Source organism: Haliotis asinina, chromosome 16 (genome assembly GCF_037392515.1).
Source record: "Haliotis asinina isolate JCU_RB_2024 chromosome 16, JCU_Hal_asi_v2, whole genome shotgun sequence".
Lineage (NCBI taxonomy): Eukaryota > Metazoa > Mollusca > Gastropoda > Lepetellida > Haliotidae > Haliotis > Haliotis asinina.
The window spans coordinates 12,148,415-12,165,873 of NC_090295.1; the positions used below are offsets into that span (position 1 = coordinate 12,148,415).

At 39.2% G+C, this 17,459-nt stretch overlaps 2 protein-coding genes across 3 annotated transcripts in view; one reads left to right on the forward strand and one right to left on the reverse strand.

Annotated features, from left to right (window-relative positions):
• LOC137268208 (EF-hand domain-containing protein D2-like) overlaps window positions 1-17,459 on the reverse strand; it is a 265,230-nt gene that overhangs the window by 211,084 nt on the left and 36,687 nt on the right. The gene's annotated exons all lie outside the window — the stretch shown is intronic.
• LOC137268457 (serine/threonine-protein kinase Pink1, mitochondrial-like) lies at window positions 2,450-12,933 on the forward strand. 2 transcript variants are annotated; one of them, XM_067803024.1, is made up of 10 exons: window positions 2,450-3,046; window positions 4,472-4,607; window positions 5,194-5,850; window positions 6,717-6,882; window positions 7,977-8,156; window positions 8,774-8,943; window positions 10,183-10,301; window positions 10,829-11,009; window positions 11,794-11,855; window positions 12,374-12,933. In XM_067803024.1, the coding sequence occupies exons 1-10, from the start codon at window positions 2,873-2,875 to the stop codon at window positions 12,629-12,631; spliced, it is 2,103 nt and encodes a 700-aa protein (XP_067659125.1). In that variant the 5' UTR covers window positions 2,450-2,872; the 3' UTR covers window positions 12,632-12,933. The 2 variants fall into 2 exon arrangements, with proteins under 2 accessions (XP_067659125.1, XP_067659124.1); XM_067803023.1 differs by having other exon boundaries at window positions 2,453-3,046; window positions 6,720-6,882.

Sequence of the window (17,459 nt, forward strand, 5' to 3'; positions counted from 1 at the left end):
GTCATTACACAGACATGCAGTGCAGTTCACGAAATAGTCACTGGTACGTTCGCCCGAGGCTAGTAAAAATCCACTCGGGCCAGTAAATCTCCGCCGTCACCGGCCCGACTGGCTAGTGATTTCTTCATGGGGTCATAAAAATATATCACTCTCTCCGACTTGTTAAGAATTATGATAAATTTCGGGCTGGTCGATTATTTTGTGGGCTACAAACTCTCAGCCGTGGGTTGCCCGACTGACCAGCAGATACAGTATGTTTCCATTGCCGGGGCAGTAGGGTAGTTTTGTGATTAAAGCCTTCACATGTCAAGCCGAAGACCTGAGTACGATTCCCCAGATGGCTTTAATTTAGGTAGCTCATTTCTGGTGTCCCCCACCATGATTCCCCCGCTGGAATAGAGCTAAAGCGGCGTAAACCGCACCTCACTCACTCTTTCCGTCGAGCGCACCAAGGGTATTCAGGGTCGGATACGGGTTTTTGAGAAAGAGGGGTGCACACCGTTGACAAAATGTACTTTTTTGACATCTACAAATCAAACAAGATATATCAATCCATTTTTTCCATCAGTAGGAGACCGGAACTGTTTCAATATTTGAATAGACACAGCGGTGTTCGTTTTGTGACCTTTGTTGTCTGATAATTCATATAAAACCCTGAAACAATTATAAGATCATTTTGACAAACATAAATGTATGCTAATAGATAATCTCAATCATTAATATCATCTGCATATATATCCATTTACAAAAAAAATATTATTTCTAACTATTTCATACGTATTGCCTCGCCTCTTCACTGATAACATATTTCATATATACTTTAATTCATACATAGGTATACATATACACATTAGACCCGTGGAGGTCCCGGGGTAGAATAGGTCTTCAGAAACCCATGCTTGCCATAAACGGCGACAACGCTTGTCACAAGAGGCGACTAACGGGATTGGGTGGTCAGGCTCGCTGACTTGGTTGACACATGTCATCGGTTCCCAATTGCGCAGACTGATGCTCATGTTGTTGATCACTGGATTGTCTGGTCCAGACTCGATTATTTACAGACCGCCGCCACATAGCTGGAATATATCTGAGTGTGGCGTAAAACTAAACTCACTCACTCACACATTATGTCGTGAGGATGACGTTTCGGTGTAGCTTCTAACACCGTTATCAAACAAAAGATGAACATGATCAGGTGTTTTAAGTTGGGGTTTAATGGGGTTTAATGGGGTATAATGACAAAACTGAATTGAAGCTTGACAGAAGGATGTGCTCAATCTTCAGCCGAAGTCTCAAAGAAGTCACACATGCTAACCACGATTCTTATTAGTCAATGAAACGAAAGCGGAACCAGACTGTGTCTGTAAAGACCGTACGATGTATACAGGGTTCGGATAAACGATGACCTGCTTTCGCATGGTGATGATTTCGCACGTTCAGATTGGAATTACCACAAATTTCACATTCGTCAACACTGGCAGATGTATGAAACTCCGTCAACTTAAAAACGTTACCGGTTCTGTTAACATGTAACAAGCCCTGTATGCTGTATTAAATATAGGAAATTGAGATATGGCGTTAATAGAAAGTAATTAGTGAACTGGTTGTGGTGAGGTAAACGTAAACACGTGCAAAAGCAAATTTAATGAAACCATGAGTTGGTATTGACTGATAATTCATTTCGTGTCGCTACCATCAGAAAAGAATGACATTATTCACTGGCCGAAAGATTTCTCTACACTGCCATTGGCTCGATCTCTCCCTTGTCCCGGAATACCACGGGTTTGCCACGAATGACGGAGATATACACCGATCATCGTGTGTGACTGACAAAGGCACCAAATTTTTCTTTACTCTTGTCTTATGCATTCTCTCTTCAGACTTTGTAAGATGCTGACAAAATGCATCACCGTTATTACAAACCAAAACAAAAGTTATGCAGTCATATTCAACAAGACCTTATAATAGATATTATATGGTCAACACAATGAACAAATTAAGTTACAAAATGTAAACTATGGATTGAAGGTGGATATCACTTACTACTCGTTTGTCTCTCAGAGAAAAATACACATTCCACCATATTATCATCTAGAATCTAGAATCCTCCGAACACTACTCAATTTTCACTATTATTAACAAATTCAGGTGAAAACTTAATCAAGGATTTATCAAGGTTTGGTTTATTGCGCCTTCAAATTAGGAATAATGTTATCTATGAATAATCAATAACTCATCGGGATATAATTTTATGTATACATGCTCTATCAAAATTGTTTGATTGTACTCTTAGATTGCACTATAGGCCCACCATAAGACCCTGATCATATGTGTACTGGAATAAAGATTGAGAATCCAGATGAACAGCTGATTTGTTAAAATACCATTTGTTTGGTCAAAATCGCAAACTGGATTCGTGAGCAGAAGCTGCAGGGAAAAGTCACGTGTCATTGACAGCACCACGTGATCAAAACAAATTACGTCCTACTGCGGCAGGTGCGTGATCACAACACTTCGGTGGTGGTATTGCATCGTCTTTCACGGGCCTTTTCGGCCTGACATCTTGTTAAAGCGTTAGTGACGGTAACACGGCAACCTGAAAGTAAAATTGTTAAATCTCGTGCCCCCCTTGTGGTCCAAAGCCACAAGGGGGGCCGACATATTCGGAGGAAATCTCTGGACCGAGCAAATCATCCAACATGGCCGACAGATATGGGAGTCTATCCTCGAGAAAGCTGGACGGGTGCCAAAGAGACCAATATTTCCAAAGTTGCCACAACTTTCCAAACCAGTGTCAGAGAGGATCCATTTGGCAGTGCAAAAGCAAAGTCTTTCCCATAGAGCGTTTACGGGTATATTTCCAAGAAGTTCAATGGAAACAGTTGCTGCCAATTTAAGACGCAATGCCGCTATGCGATTGATTGCTGCCGGAATTGGCAGGGGAGGGAGAAACCTTCCACTGTTTGCCTTCGTCTCGCTTGGCTTTTCAGCCAAGAACGACCTGTCAAGTCAAGAGGAAAAGGACAGCGTATTTTCCAAAATCAGAGTGAGTTGTGTAATGAGTTACATTTTGGAAGAGCTATCGGTGCATGATTGTGTTTTTATATAAGGATCCTTTATTATGGTACTAATTTAATACCCCATTAGGGATAACATATACCTTGATGGCAGTTTTTAGCGTTACAAGCCCCTGTGACTGGGCCTCGTATGGTTTTACTTGTCTTTTCTCTCAGCTAATGCTGAACGGGTCGTTGCCGGCAGAAAATGTCCCTCCCGGAAATCACAGTACTGAAACAAGCCCAGCATGCAGAGCCCAGTCTGTAAACCGTTTTCTTGATGGGAACTTTCGTAGTGTTGTAATAGATGCGTTCAATGACATATGTAAGAGACGATTGAGCTTCAGTAACTAATATTTCACGATTCACATTCTCACTTGTTATTAGGTGAGTTTCAGTTTTGTGTTAAAAAATCTGCGTTGGTCCATGCAATACAGATTTGGTTTGGCTGTTGTTTAACAATGCACTCAGCAATATTCTGTGATCAACATTGCGAGCACCGGTCTATGCAAATGGGATACGATGGAATGTGTCAACTATGTCAACGAGCCAGACCACATGATCCCCTTAATGACATCTTATGACATTCATAATTTACTAAAGGCATTTCAAACCTGAAACTGAATTCTTAGTTTCATGCCGAGCTACGGATAGTATCTCTGATTCACCTCTCTAGTGACACTTGTCTTCACTTGATAGTACAATCAGGGGAGTACAAGAATACTTACTTCTCTAGTTTGAAAGGGGCGATGGGGTAGCCTAGTGGTTAAAGCATCGCCTGTTGTGCCAAGGAACCTAGTTCAATTCATGTGTACCGAAATGCAGTTTTATCAGCATCAGAATGTCAAGTCAAGCGAGTGTTGAAAGTGGACATGTGTAAAATCAGTTAATCATCACTTTATCTGGAATATGAGTTTTATTAACCAGTAAGATAATATATGTTGATCATGGAATATGATGATCTGTGCTTGTTATTAGATGGCAGAAAGTTCTTGTTTGATTTACTTCTGAAGCATGGCAATAGTGGCAAATGTTTCAGGTTATAGATCAAAATAAGGAATGTGATTGCATTGTATTTTTCAGTCAATACAATTTTATGAATGGAGAGTGTGGGAGGTTAGTTTTACGCTGCACTCAGTAATATTCCAGCTATATGACGGTAGTCTGTAAATAATGGAGTCTGGACCAGACAATCCAGTGACCAACAACATAAGCATCGACCTGCGCAATTGGGAACCGATGGCGTGTCAACCAAGTCAGCGAGCCTGACCACTCGATCCCCTTAGTTGCCCCGTACAAGCATAGTCGCCTTTTATGGCAAGCATGGGTTGTTTAAGGCCTATTCAACCCTGTCCCTCACTGGTATTATGAATGTAGAACAATTTTGCCTTAGCTTTTTTAAAATCTCTCCTCAGGAGCTGCATCAATGGAAATCGACATCTGACGAAGGTGGAGTGCCCATTCTTGGACTTCAGGATTTGGACATTGGGCCTTTGATAGACAAAGGATGCAATGCTGCAGTATATGAAGTACGTCAAAGAGGAAGGAAAGGTATTCACAAGAAGAGATTGTCACTTATTTTGTAGTATGTTTCAAATGTTTTTACATCTTTAACTTTGAAATGGGAAATATGGGAAGTGTTTTGATAAAAAAGGTTCAACATGGGCACAGGTCATGCTTATGTATGATGCACACTACAACAAATGAACACATTTTAACAACTTGAGACTTAGTATTAATACTAGACTTGTAACAAGGTATTAAGAGCTGACATCTATCTCAAAGATGGAAAGATGACAGGAACTTAAATATATTTCTATATAAAAGAATTTTACTTGTGAAACTCATGGACAGACTCAGAATTGGCCTTCATCAACCAATGCTTGTCAAAAGAGGAGACAAGCGGGATAGTGGGGACAGGGTGGACCCATTCTATCATATCCCAAGTGTGTAGATCAATATTTCTTTGAATGTTGGCTTGTTCTTGTGCCATTCATGGTGATCAGTCCATCTTGAGGTCTGAGACATTACACAAAGAACAAGTTCTCTATATTTTCCGTAGATTTATGAATTTCATTTTTGCATACACCATGTATATCTAAAATATAATGAGGACAATCTCTGGTGTGGTTTACAGTTGAAGACTCTCAATCTCCTTATACATCGAATTGTACCTCAGTCCAGCCACCTGCCAATGAAACCGAGAATGAAAGTGCAGGAAAACTGGAGTCGGAGGCTGCATTTATGTCAGATGCGTCCATCCCAGAGAGGGAGTCGGTAGTACTGGCAGATGTTTCTGAAGACTCTGACAGTGATTTCAGCATCCTGGACACAGAAGAGGAAGAAGTGAAGCCACAAAGGCTTTCTTGGTCATCAGATGAAGGAGATGAAGTGATGATGGCTGAGTCAGACAGTGACATCAGCATACTCGACTCATTAAGCAGTATTGGACAGGAAGTAGAAGTCATGGGCATTGATTTTGAAAAGATGGCACCAACGTTGTGTGAAGAGATGGGTCCAATTAACACTGAAAAATTGGATCAAAGTGTTCGTGCGGAAGACTCTGACAGTGACATCACCATCCTCGAAGATGAAAGCATTTTGATAATTAAAATGTACAAGACTGGAGATGGAGACCCTGGTGTGGAGATATCATCAGATGTGTCTGAGGAGTCAGACAGCGATATTAGCATCCTTCAGGTTGATACCGGACCTCTGAACCATATGGCTGGGGCAGTGTTTGAGCAACAGAAGCTTCTGATGCAACAGGTGCCCTCAGATAATGAAGAGAAAGGTCAGTTGCAAATGTTGATGGAAATCAAAGCATTTATTTTCTTTATTCTGGGCATTTCTTAGTTTGAGATTGGGTTTGATAGGAGTGAGATAGTGTATGGATTGAGAATTTACAATTTCGGTTTATGGCACATGTGTGTAAGCTGTATCAAACTTTGCAGATATACCTGCTGGTTTCTTGTGGAAGTGTGTTGACCAAATGCATTCTGGGTTTAAAAAAACCCCCACAGATTCCAGATGAATAAATACTTGTCATAAAAGGAGACTAAATGGATTTGGTGGTCCAACTTAGTGATTGAGTGTGCTGCATATTAAGATATCGATAAGTTCTCATGATGTCAATCACCCGTAGAATAGGCCTTCAGCAACCCATGCTTGGCATAAAAGTGGACTATGCTTGTCGTAAGAGGCGGCTCGTGACACATCATCGGTTCCCACTTGAACAGATTGATGTTCATGCTGTTGATCACTGAATTGTCTGGTCCAGACTTGATTATTTACAGATCGACGCCATACATCTGAGTGTGGCGTACAACTAAACTTTCTTACTCACTCCTGATGTCAATAACTGGATTGTCAGATCTGGACTGTTATTGACAGACCACCGTTGTGTGGCTTGAATATTGATAGACTAGACAATGATCAAACTGGGAAGATTTCTGACAAATGATGAAATATGAGTGATATCACAGAAATAGAGATTGACGTAAAAAAATATTCTTGTAGTAGAACCCCAGCTGGACGCTACTTCTTTTTCTGATTATGAGCTGACATTGAAGATGTTGTTCAGTTATGGCTTATGTAGTGCTTTATGTTCAACAACATAACTAACAGAAATGGAGATTGACGTAAAAAATGTTCTTGTAGTAGAACCCCAACCTGACGCTACTTCTTCCTCTGACTATGACCTGGCATTGAAGATGATGTTCAATTACGACGTGGAGTCCAATGCAGAGGCTGTGTTGAAGGCTATGGAGAAGGAAGCTGTGCCCATGGGGATGATGGATTCTCAGTGGGATTCTTGGCATAATGGGTAACTATGGCCTCAACAGAACGTTTAATGAAAGAGTGAGTGAGGGTGTATGTTTTTATACTGCTGTTAGCAATATTCCAGAGGGGTGAAACAGCATACCATGGTATAAGTAGAATAGCTGTATTTTACCTTCCGTGTGTTATACCATAATTCAGTAATAAAAATCTGTTTTCATACCATCATTTTATGAACTTTTCTAAAATGTCTAGAAATTGAATCATTATTTTTTACTATGGTGAGGTTGGTATTTAAATATCTACAATATTTAGATTTTAACAAATCAAAACCTATGCGTTCCTTTTCTATTCTACCTTTGAAAGTCCGGGGTAGAATAAGCCTTCAGTAACCCATGCATACCATGAAAGGCAACTATGCTTGTAAGTGGCAACTGATGGGATCGAGTAGTCAGGCTTGCTGACTTGGTTGACATGTTATTGTTTCCCAATTGTGCAGATCAATGCTCATGTTGTTGATCACTGGATTGTCTGGTCCAGACTCTAATATTTATAGACTGTTGCCATATCGCTGGAACATTGCTGGCTGCGGTGCAAAACGAAACTCGCTCAGTCACTCACTCACTCTTTTCTATTCATCATTTTGATCATATATCATACACTAAACCAAAGGCCTTGTACCATACTATATGTACCATACCATGGTAAAAAAGTACCATTTCAACTTTCACTCCTAATTTGCCAACAGTGTCACAGTAGGGGAACACCAGAAATGGCTTCATATGACATACACATGAGGGAAATTGTACCGAGAATCTCCAGCATCATGAATGGGTGCTTTAACAACTAGCACTGTTTAAGGAAAAAAGTGTGACCCCTGTGTTCCATGTTAGCACTAGCAGAATTCCAGCAGATATTGATTGAGAAATGTATGAAATGTGAGAATCAAACCTTGGTCTTTGGAGTGATATGCAGTCACTTTGACTACTGGGCACTCCAACTGTCACAGTAGTAGATCAGTTTTTAAAGTCTTAAAGTTTTAAAGGCTCTCTAACTGTCTTAAAGTCTTGAAAATAAGTGAAAAGTATAGTTTCCAATCTCAAATGACTGTTGCTGAAATTCATCCTGGTTGTGTGTCAGGAACCATGTGAGGAAGAAACCTGCCTCTCCGCACCCAAACATTGTGTGCATGCATGGAGTGTTCGTAGACAGCGTGCCCGATCTACCAGACAATAGACAACACTACCCAGCAGCGCTCCCAGCACGGATAGACCCCAATGGCTTCGGAAGAAACATGACAATGTTCCTCCTAATGAAAAGGTGAGTGTCACAAAGAATTGTCGAGCATAGTGGTAGAATGGCCTATGATACTGTAGCTCAGTACAAGACCCACAGAACAATGCATAAATTTACTTCCACTATATTATGATACATGGGATAAAACTTAATAGCATGAGTCCGGATAAGTATAGGATTTCAGGTGTTCCACTACCATCGCAGGGAGGAGGAGATAAGGAGTCAGGATAAGGAAAAAAAATCAATTTTATTCAGAAAATTACATCTTTAAACTTTTGTCGTGGTATGCTCTTCCCTCTCTTGCACTGCGAACATTTCTTCCTCGTTTTTGGCTGGTCAGCCTTCCCCATGTTGACAAATGTTGAAAACATTGAGCAAAGCGAAACACATTCACACTCTCGTGCAACAAGAAAGAGAATGATGATTTGGAGATTGTCACTTGGGAAGCTAGAGGTGCATGCGGCATGCTTTGCTTGACAGCTAGCAAGCTTTCTTATAATGAGGGTAGCATGGAGTGCTTTGTTCCATAGAATTTCCCATTTGGCCGAGACAGCTTAGCAGAGTGTTCACCTTGTTCCTTCATTCCATATCCTATCTTTGAAATTTGAAGCAAATCTTTTTCTTTCCTTGTGTGTCCTTAGGTACACCTGCACTTTGAGAGAATTTCTGAACAAGGAGTCACCAAGCATGGCCACCAGGTGTCACCTGCTGGCCCAGCTGCTGGAGGGTGTGGTCTGCCTTCAGCGGAATGGAATCGCTCACCGTGATCTGAAGAGTGACAATCTCCTGCTTGATGTGTCCAGTGAAAAAGGTGAGTGATTCCTTTGCGGAAAACAACATGCTTTTACGATCACAGTAAAGTTTGACAATACATGTAATGTTGTCAAACTTGAGTTTGAGAGTGAACATTCCAACAACTTGGCACCAACACAGATTTCAATGTTGTCAAACTGTTGTCAAGAAATAGGATCAGTCTCTTTTCTCACCTTTTCCATCAAACTTTCGATGTGGTCAAACTTGAGTTTAACGTGTGAAGTGTTGTCGTGTTGTGCAGAAATGACCAATTGCAGGCAATGAAATTGTCAGCTGACATGGCACTCAAATGACACACAGGTTTAGCAATATGTATTCGACGTGTAAAAGCATGAGTTTGACATTTTTAAAATTCCAACAATATGTGTTGTCAAACTTTAGTTTGCTGTGTGAAGGCCACTTAAATATGTTGGTAATAAGGGGAATGCCATGCCGTGTAACCAGTCATTGTGGGGAATGCAAAGAATGACTATATATGCAGAATTACTGCCCCATTTCATTAATTCTAGATGTTAGCATGTCGTGTTCAAGAGAAACAGAAGATTACAAGTCATCATAAGGCAGATGACAACTTTCAGACAAGACGGGTGAAAATCCAAATTGATTTCAAACACAAGGTTGCAGTGCTGAAAAATCAGTAGATTGCCACATCAAGGGGCCCATTCTCAGGGATGACAATTTTCTGCAGATCCAGGGAATTCTGTGGATTTAATTATGCGGGGGTGAATCTTTAAATCTTCAGCCCGCCTGATCATCAGCTTATTTTTCTTATCTCTAAACATTTTCTCATACCTGCATTCTACAAAGCATACAACTTTGTTATGCTGCAAAAGGAAACATTGAAAGACACCAATACATACTACTCAAAAGAAGTTAAACACTCATTTTCTAACTTGGCTATGATTATATCTTTGCTAAAATAGACAGGTCTTTTTGTGAAATGGTGCATGTGGGGTGGTGGGGATGTTTTACACGACTGTTTCTGTTTCAGGAATGCTTATGATGAATACTTACCTTTGCAATTTGTGGACAAAAGTGAGCACTTTGTCATCATGTTATTAGTTTCCTTTGATTATAAACTCATCTGTTTGCACCTGGGCATCTGTCATACCACTTACTTCTCTTTGCATTTACATTTTCAGCCCTGTAACTGCACAGGACAAAGTGTGACACATTTTGGTTCATGATGTTTCATGGTTGCTCCCATGGTCTGAAATTGATGTAACTGTCTTTGCAGATCATCCCACTTTGGTGATTAGTGATTTTGGCTGCTGTTTGTGTGAAGACAGTCTGCAGATTCCATACAACACCAGTGAAATAAACAAGGGAGGCAATGCGGCACTCATGGCTCCTGAGGTAGGGTAATACATAAGGATATTAAACGTCCTTTAAAAACAACTTTTGTTTTGTTTCCGGAGCACAATTTGAAAACTGTTCAATATGTTTCAACAAAATTTAGTAGATATATCAGTCAGTGACTATGCACATACTTCTCCATAAAAATCATCATCATCACCTACCCCAGCCATAAATAATGAATGGTCCCTAATGATTTGACCTTGTTTTTTAACCTGTATCAAGCTTTTCTTGCACATTATCAGGGCGATTGGGTAGCCGAGTGGTGTAACCGTTCGCTTGTCATGCTAAAGACGTTGAATCGATTCCCTAGAAGGCTACAGTGTGTGAAGCCCATTTCTGGTGTCCCCGGCTGGGTTGTTGCTGAATTATTACTAAAAGTGACATAAAACTAAAGTCCCTTGTATGTTATCCCTGTAAGTCTGAACACATACTGTTCAACATGTTGAGGGGGAAAAAATCAATTCCAAGAACATGTTAAGTAACTACGAAAAATGTGTTCGTGTAAAACAATACCTTATTTTCAGATTGCTTGTGCACTGGTAGGCAAGTCTTCTATCCTGGATTACAGCAAAGCAGACCTGTGGGCTGTTGGGGCCTTAGCATATGAGATATTTGGTAAGGAAAACCCATTCTACCGCAGCAAGACCAACCCACATCGGCTGGACAGCAAAACATTCAGGGAGGAGGAACTTCCACCCCTTCCAGGTATACTGGTCATGTCAGATCTGCAGTCCGTGACATGATTTTTCATTCATCACCGCAATTCCCTAAGCTGGTCCATAGGATAATTTGTGTTCAGTTCTATTATATTATAATATATATGGCAATATAATTACATGTAATTTTCAGGTCCCTAGTATGGTGATCTGTTGCCTGTTTTTATATTTTATTGTCCCCTGTAATTAAAATGTTTTTGATTTAATTACTAGCTTTGTGTGTATATCTGTGGTATTCTAGTTATTTGACTGTCCTTCATTGACAGGATTGTATAATCTGTATTATTAATCTATATTGTTTTAGGCACTCACTCACTCATGTAATTGTCTGCCTTCTATATCAGTGTTTAGATCCCATCACAGTATGTTTCACTTGTTCATGTTTGGGGTAGTGGGGTAGCCCAGTGGTAGAAGCGTACTCTCATCAAGCCGAACACCTAGGTTCTATTGTCTACATGGATACAATGTGTGAAGCTCATTTCTAGTGTCCCTTGGTGTGATACTGCTGGAATATTGTTAAAAGGGGTGTAAAACTAATGTCACTTATTCATGCTTATTAAAACATATTATAATGTCTTGAAATGATCATTCAGTTGAGACTTGTACATGATGTACCTGTTAATATAAAAAGATGTTCAAAGGAAAGCATGATTTGATAATTTTACCATTTTGGGTTTACAGCTTATCTGAAGTAACACAGTTTGTTTTTGTTTCATTTATACAATATGATCTTTTGACAATGATTTATCATACAATGTTACTTCGATACACAGACGAAGTACCTGTTGCTGTTGCATACCTGGTCAGAAACCTCCTCAGTCGAGATCCTACAAAGGTAAGAACGGTGTCTTCATATATTATTTAATATGAATTCCTCAGTTACACTTTGTGGCCTATGCAGAGTATTCACCAATACTGACCAGTTGTTAAATTTCATTATCGTTCTGATTTCTCCTCGTGGCTAAAATGAGTATGAAGCCAGTAATTACTTTGAATCCTGAAGAAACTGATTTTGTTGCAACACTATTCTCTTTTCCTTTTTTGCATGTTATCACAATAAAACATTAATGCTAAAATGAGGACTGCCAAAGAAGGATGTTATGGTTGAAGCGAAAAGAGGTAGGGTTCATAGAAAGTGCACAGAGATAACTTTTGTTCATGTGAATATGCCATATCTGTGATAACAGACTGAGAAGGTAGATTTAAAAAATTGATTATATTTGAATCTGATATGGAAATATCTTTTCCAACTCCTTTGTATTACGTCACTTCAGTATGGTATCAGCTTTAGACTAGCCAATCATTGATTTTCAAACTTTTCAAGGACAAACGCTTCAATGCTTGTCATTACAGCGGCCAACTGCGGAGGTAGCTGCCACGGTGATGCAGTTGTGTCTGTTCATGCCACAGCATTGTACACAAGCTGCAGGATCAATCTGCATGCAGGACGTCCAAGAATGGGTGGTACTGCTGGCAGCACAACAGACTTTCACCTCTGTCCACCAGGAACACACCTCTGCCTGTGATGCTCTGAAGACGACTTTTCTTTCTCGAATTTCGTACAAGGACTTGAAGAGTTCTGTTTTGTTTATTTCAGAAGTTTTGCAGTGAAGGTGTAGTGTAGAATCCATTGTTTATTCCAGAACATGTATGCACATGGTGCAGTGGTATTAACTAAACCTGATCAATACAAGTAGCTTGGTTTGTGGGTTTTTATTATATTTTTAAAAATCTGAAACTTCAAATTCCCAAATATTAAAGGCTGTTACAAAACAATTCTGCGATTAAGATGACATATTTCCATTGTTTTGGTTATTTTCAAGTAATTTCTGTGGAGTTAAAATACAAGTATAATGTTAGCAAAGTCTGTGATACATTTATGATGAACTGTTAGTAAAATGTGTTTCAATAGATTGCTTGTTGTGTTTTCACTCTGATTCAATATTCTGAATCATCTTGATGATTTAGAAGTATGTTCAGAACACTTCTGACATAGTGTGTGAAAATATTGTAAGCTGTAAACTAGTCAGGAGTGGGCGACATGGGTTATAGTACTGTCATTGTGTTTTTATGTTCCCTGAGAACATAGCTGTGGTCACTGTTCGGTGTTACTCAGTGTTACTGTTCGCATTGTTATGAACCCCCAAAGTGTTGGTGTTACTCCCCACTCCCCCACTCCTCCTTAGTGAGATGTGCAACATATACACATTGTTAGAATGTCTAAAGAAACAATGCAAAAATGCGAAATATTGTGAAACAACAGTGCTAAGTAGCCTGTTTTATCATGTTTACATACAGCTGAAAAATATGATATAGAATACATACATTTTTGCAGAATGTCAACACAAACAATACAAAACAGTTGCATAACAGTATTGTGCAACAAGACTGCTAAGTAGCATGTCTGAACATAGTGGAATCATGCCATTATAGGATATATATGCCAGGCGTGGTGTCAGATGTGGTGCTATAAACAGTGTTTGTCGTTTATGATGCTATGTGCAACATGACCTGTTAGATGTATTGATTGCTACAGTATATACTTTTACATGTCGGATATGGTGCTATATATAGCATGTTATTGCAGTTAAGATGATTTGTGGAAGTCTGATTGGCTAATGACCAAAGCGTACGAAACCATGTAGGCGGATTTGACAGGGTGTACGAACCGGGAACTACTCAAGTTGGGGAACCGTACACCAAGTCAAATCTGTCGCTAGACACACGAATAGTCATGACCTTAGGTGGCTGGTCGCTTCCAAAAGTTGGCGTATATACAATTATGGGTGTAAAAAGAGTAATAAAATTGTGTTCACAATTTCTTAATTGTTTGTGTCAATAAACATATCCAAGAAGTAAAACATTTCTGTATTCAGCTTCTTGTTTTCAAAACCTCAAATGCGAGCATTTTTATCATAAACTAAACCACACTCCGGCGTAGATTGAAAGATAAGCTAAATTAAAAGATCTTAAGGGTAATAAATTCGACACATGATGTTTTGAAAGGGAGTACGGGACTGTAATACCCATGTAAATTGCCCCAGGGAACACGTACGGAATTTACAACAATCTTACAGTCCCGTACACTCTTCCAAACCCCGAGTAACTAATAATATTTCGGATAGCCAGGTACAATATATGTTGGACAACATAAGTCTGATATGATGCTATATACAACATTGTATGATTGGTGCTGTGCTGTATGCAGCGTGATATGTCGGATGTGGCGCAATATACAGCAGGAAAGTTCGGATGTGGTGCTATATACAGTTTTGCAGGTCTGATGATAGGCTATTTATAATGCAGTATGTCAGGTATGACACCAGAGACCATATAGCAGGTATTATATGGTCTCTGATGACACTAAATACAGCTTATTTCAGATGTTGCGCAATACCTGTGCAGTGTATGCAACTCGGGTGTGACCCCATATAAAGTATGCTATGTCTGATATGACGCTATATACCATACTGCATGTTGCGCTATATAAAACGTAATGAGTTAGTCATACAACACCGTATACACCTGGATACTTAGGTCTAAGCTACGTTTTGCTATGATGGATATCGGATTATGTTCAGGGGCGTACGTATGGGGTAGCGTACTGGTTAAGACGTTCGCTCGTCACGCCGAAGACCCAGGTTCGGTTCCCCACATGGGTACAATGTGAGAAGCCCATTTTCTGGTGTCCCCCGCCGTGATATTGCTGGAATATTGCTAAAAGCGGCGTAAAACTTAACTCACTCACTCACTGATTATGTTCATGTAGTTGACGTACACTTGACGTCGTCTGACGAACAATAAATACTGAACGCCTGACACAGTGCATATAAGATATATCAAAATGAAGATCTCATATATTATGGACTCGATAACTAAGGTGTAATGGGCAGTATTTCATAAGATACAGATTTTATTTTTATGTACCTTAACACAAAGCGTATAAATGAATTTAGGGCAAATAGAAAGGACATCTGTAATATTTCATAAGACAAAGGTTATGCGCAGTGGACTTATGGGGAGGTGATGTAGCCTAGTGGTTAAAGCCTTCCCTCGATTCCCCACATGGGTACAATGTCTGAAGCTCATCTCTGGTGTCACCTGTCGTGAAAAATCATAAGACGAAGAAATATTGTTTATTGTTGTATCATATGTTGAATTACAGTAAACGACATTTAAGTCGTTGTTCCGGGGATCTAAAACCAGCATCCGGTCATATGTCTATGTGACACAAATATCCCAGTCATATCAAACACATTGGTAATAATGTCACACCAGCACCAAACACATGCAAACCAAAGCATACACACAAACGAAGACACGCATACACTAACACCCAAACACACATTCTCAAGTTCTAGACTGAAGAGCCTAAAAAGGGTGAAATATATAGCAGTCGTGGTGAATGAATACTGACATTATTGACATTTTTCGCATGACAAGACAAAGTGATAAAAAATAGACCTTACAAGATTGATTAAGAGACGTCGAATTTGTTCTAGATTGTTAGATCCTGTTTGTCGTGAAAACAGACCTGAGAAAACGTATCATGTCTTCATCTACAGAGTTGCCATAAATACAAAATGAGACGAAATAAATAAATAAATACAAAATGCAATTCAACTGTGTGGTCATTTGCAGTATTATTTTTTATTTTATTTTATGTCTTTTTTATATTGTGTTTTGAAATGCAATACTGCAGTTTTCGTGTAGTCATGCAGCTTTATTAAGTATACTTAACGAATAAACTCGATTTTTGGTACTCTTTTTACCACTGCATATGAAAGTTTTCTGGTCAGTTATAAACGGAACACCATTTTTTTTTTAAAAAAAAAAAACAAAACAAAAAAACCCAAACAAAACAACAACTAGTGGTTAATTAATACCAAGCGCTTAAAAGTTGCTCAAAAGCCGTCTGCTTCTCTCTCGCCCGCAAACGAAACCACAGACAGGTTACGTAACTACTTCTTTAATGGGCATTCTAGAAGTTGGTGAGTCAAAAATGAAACATACAGCTTTAGTAATAAACAAGAAGTTGTCATCCATAAAGCTGTATGTTTCATTTTAGGTTACGTAATTCTGTCGCCAGAGCTCTGCAGTGACGTCATAGAAGGAACGATTTTCAGTTAGTTGTATAGAAAATGTGTAGCAAGCTCGTCATTTTGCTGATTTCTCGACGTCACCAAAGACATGCCGAATTGTTGTGTTGCCATCAATTGCTCTTTGGGATGGGGAGATGGTGTCACTATGCACAAATTTCCACCGTACCCCGTAGTTTGTGCTTAAATTTGTTGTTTGTGTGTGCGAAGCGAGCGTTGTGGAAGCCTGTGGTATATACTAAATCGTATGGTTCGCCCCTTACCACGCTTCCAGGATAGAAAATGGAGTCCAAGTTGCATCGAGTTAATAAGATCAAGACTGCTTACTACACATTGCTGACCAAAAGGATTTTACATGAAATTAACGCTTTCTTCCTCGGAACCGAGGTTGTGGTGTAAGTGACAATATTATCGTAAGTAATATTATATTGACCCCCCACCTCGCTTCCAAGAGTCATATTGTTATGTTATAAGCAATGTGATGTAAAATCCTAATGTCCATCGATAAAATACATATTTTACTACCAGTAGAAAGTAATTTTGATTTTGTAAGTCGGTGAAAACAAACTTAAATATGTATTTGAATCATGACCAAAATGAGTTTGCATGAAACAACTTGTAACGTAACATAAGCGAGGTCGGGGTCGAAGTGAAAATACTGCGCGATAAATTTCTCCACTTGCTAAATTTACTTGGTTTGTAACGTTCACTCGCCAGTATGTAGACACTTGTCAATATACGTCTTTATATTTGGTCTCATAATCCTAATTACTTTATAATCATACTTGTATGCATTTTGAAGCTTAATAAATAGAAGCGATCTGCGAATGTATAACAGGAATGTAATATGTAGACATATTATAGTTTTCCTATATGAATCATAATTCGCACTCACGCCCTAGTGTTTGTCGTCTGTATCATTACACTTCACGACAAAAACAATGATTCTGTTGAAAGCTGCGACAACTTAATAAAAAAAATTGCAAATATTAAGATTAAAACAAATTAAAGTTATAGGAGCAATGTTAAGCTATTACCTTGATCGAGGAACGTATCTATCAATATCCACAAAAGTGATATATAATTCATCTGCAGATTTCCCAAGTGATGTGTCTTTTAACAGTCTGATACAGGAAAACGTGATTATCGTTTCAGGTTTTTCACATGGCTGTAGTCTCACTGGTCACCCAAGATATCATACCTGGCAACTAATTGCATAATGGGCGTCATTCTTCTAAAAAAGTAATTTAGTTAGCCAATAATGAGCAATCAATCAATGCATTGGCGGTTAATCCTTTGAGTGAGTGAGTTTAGTTTTACGCCGCACTCAGCAATATTCA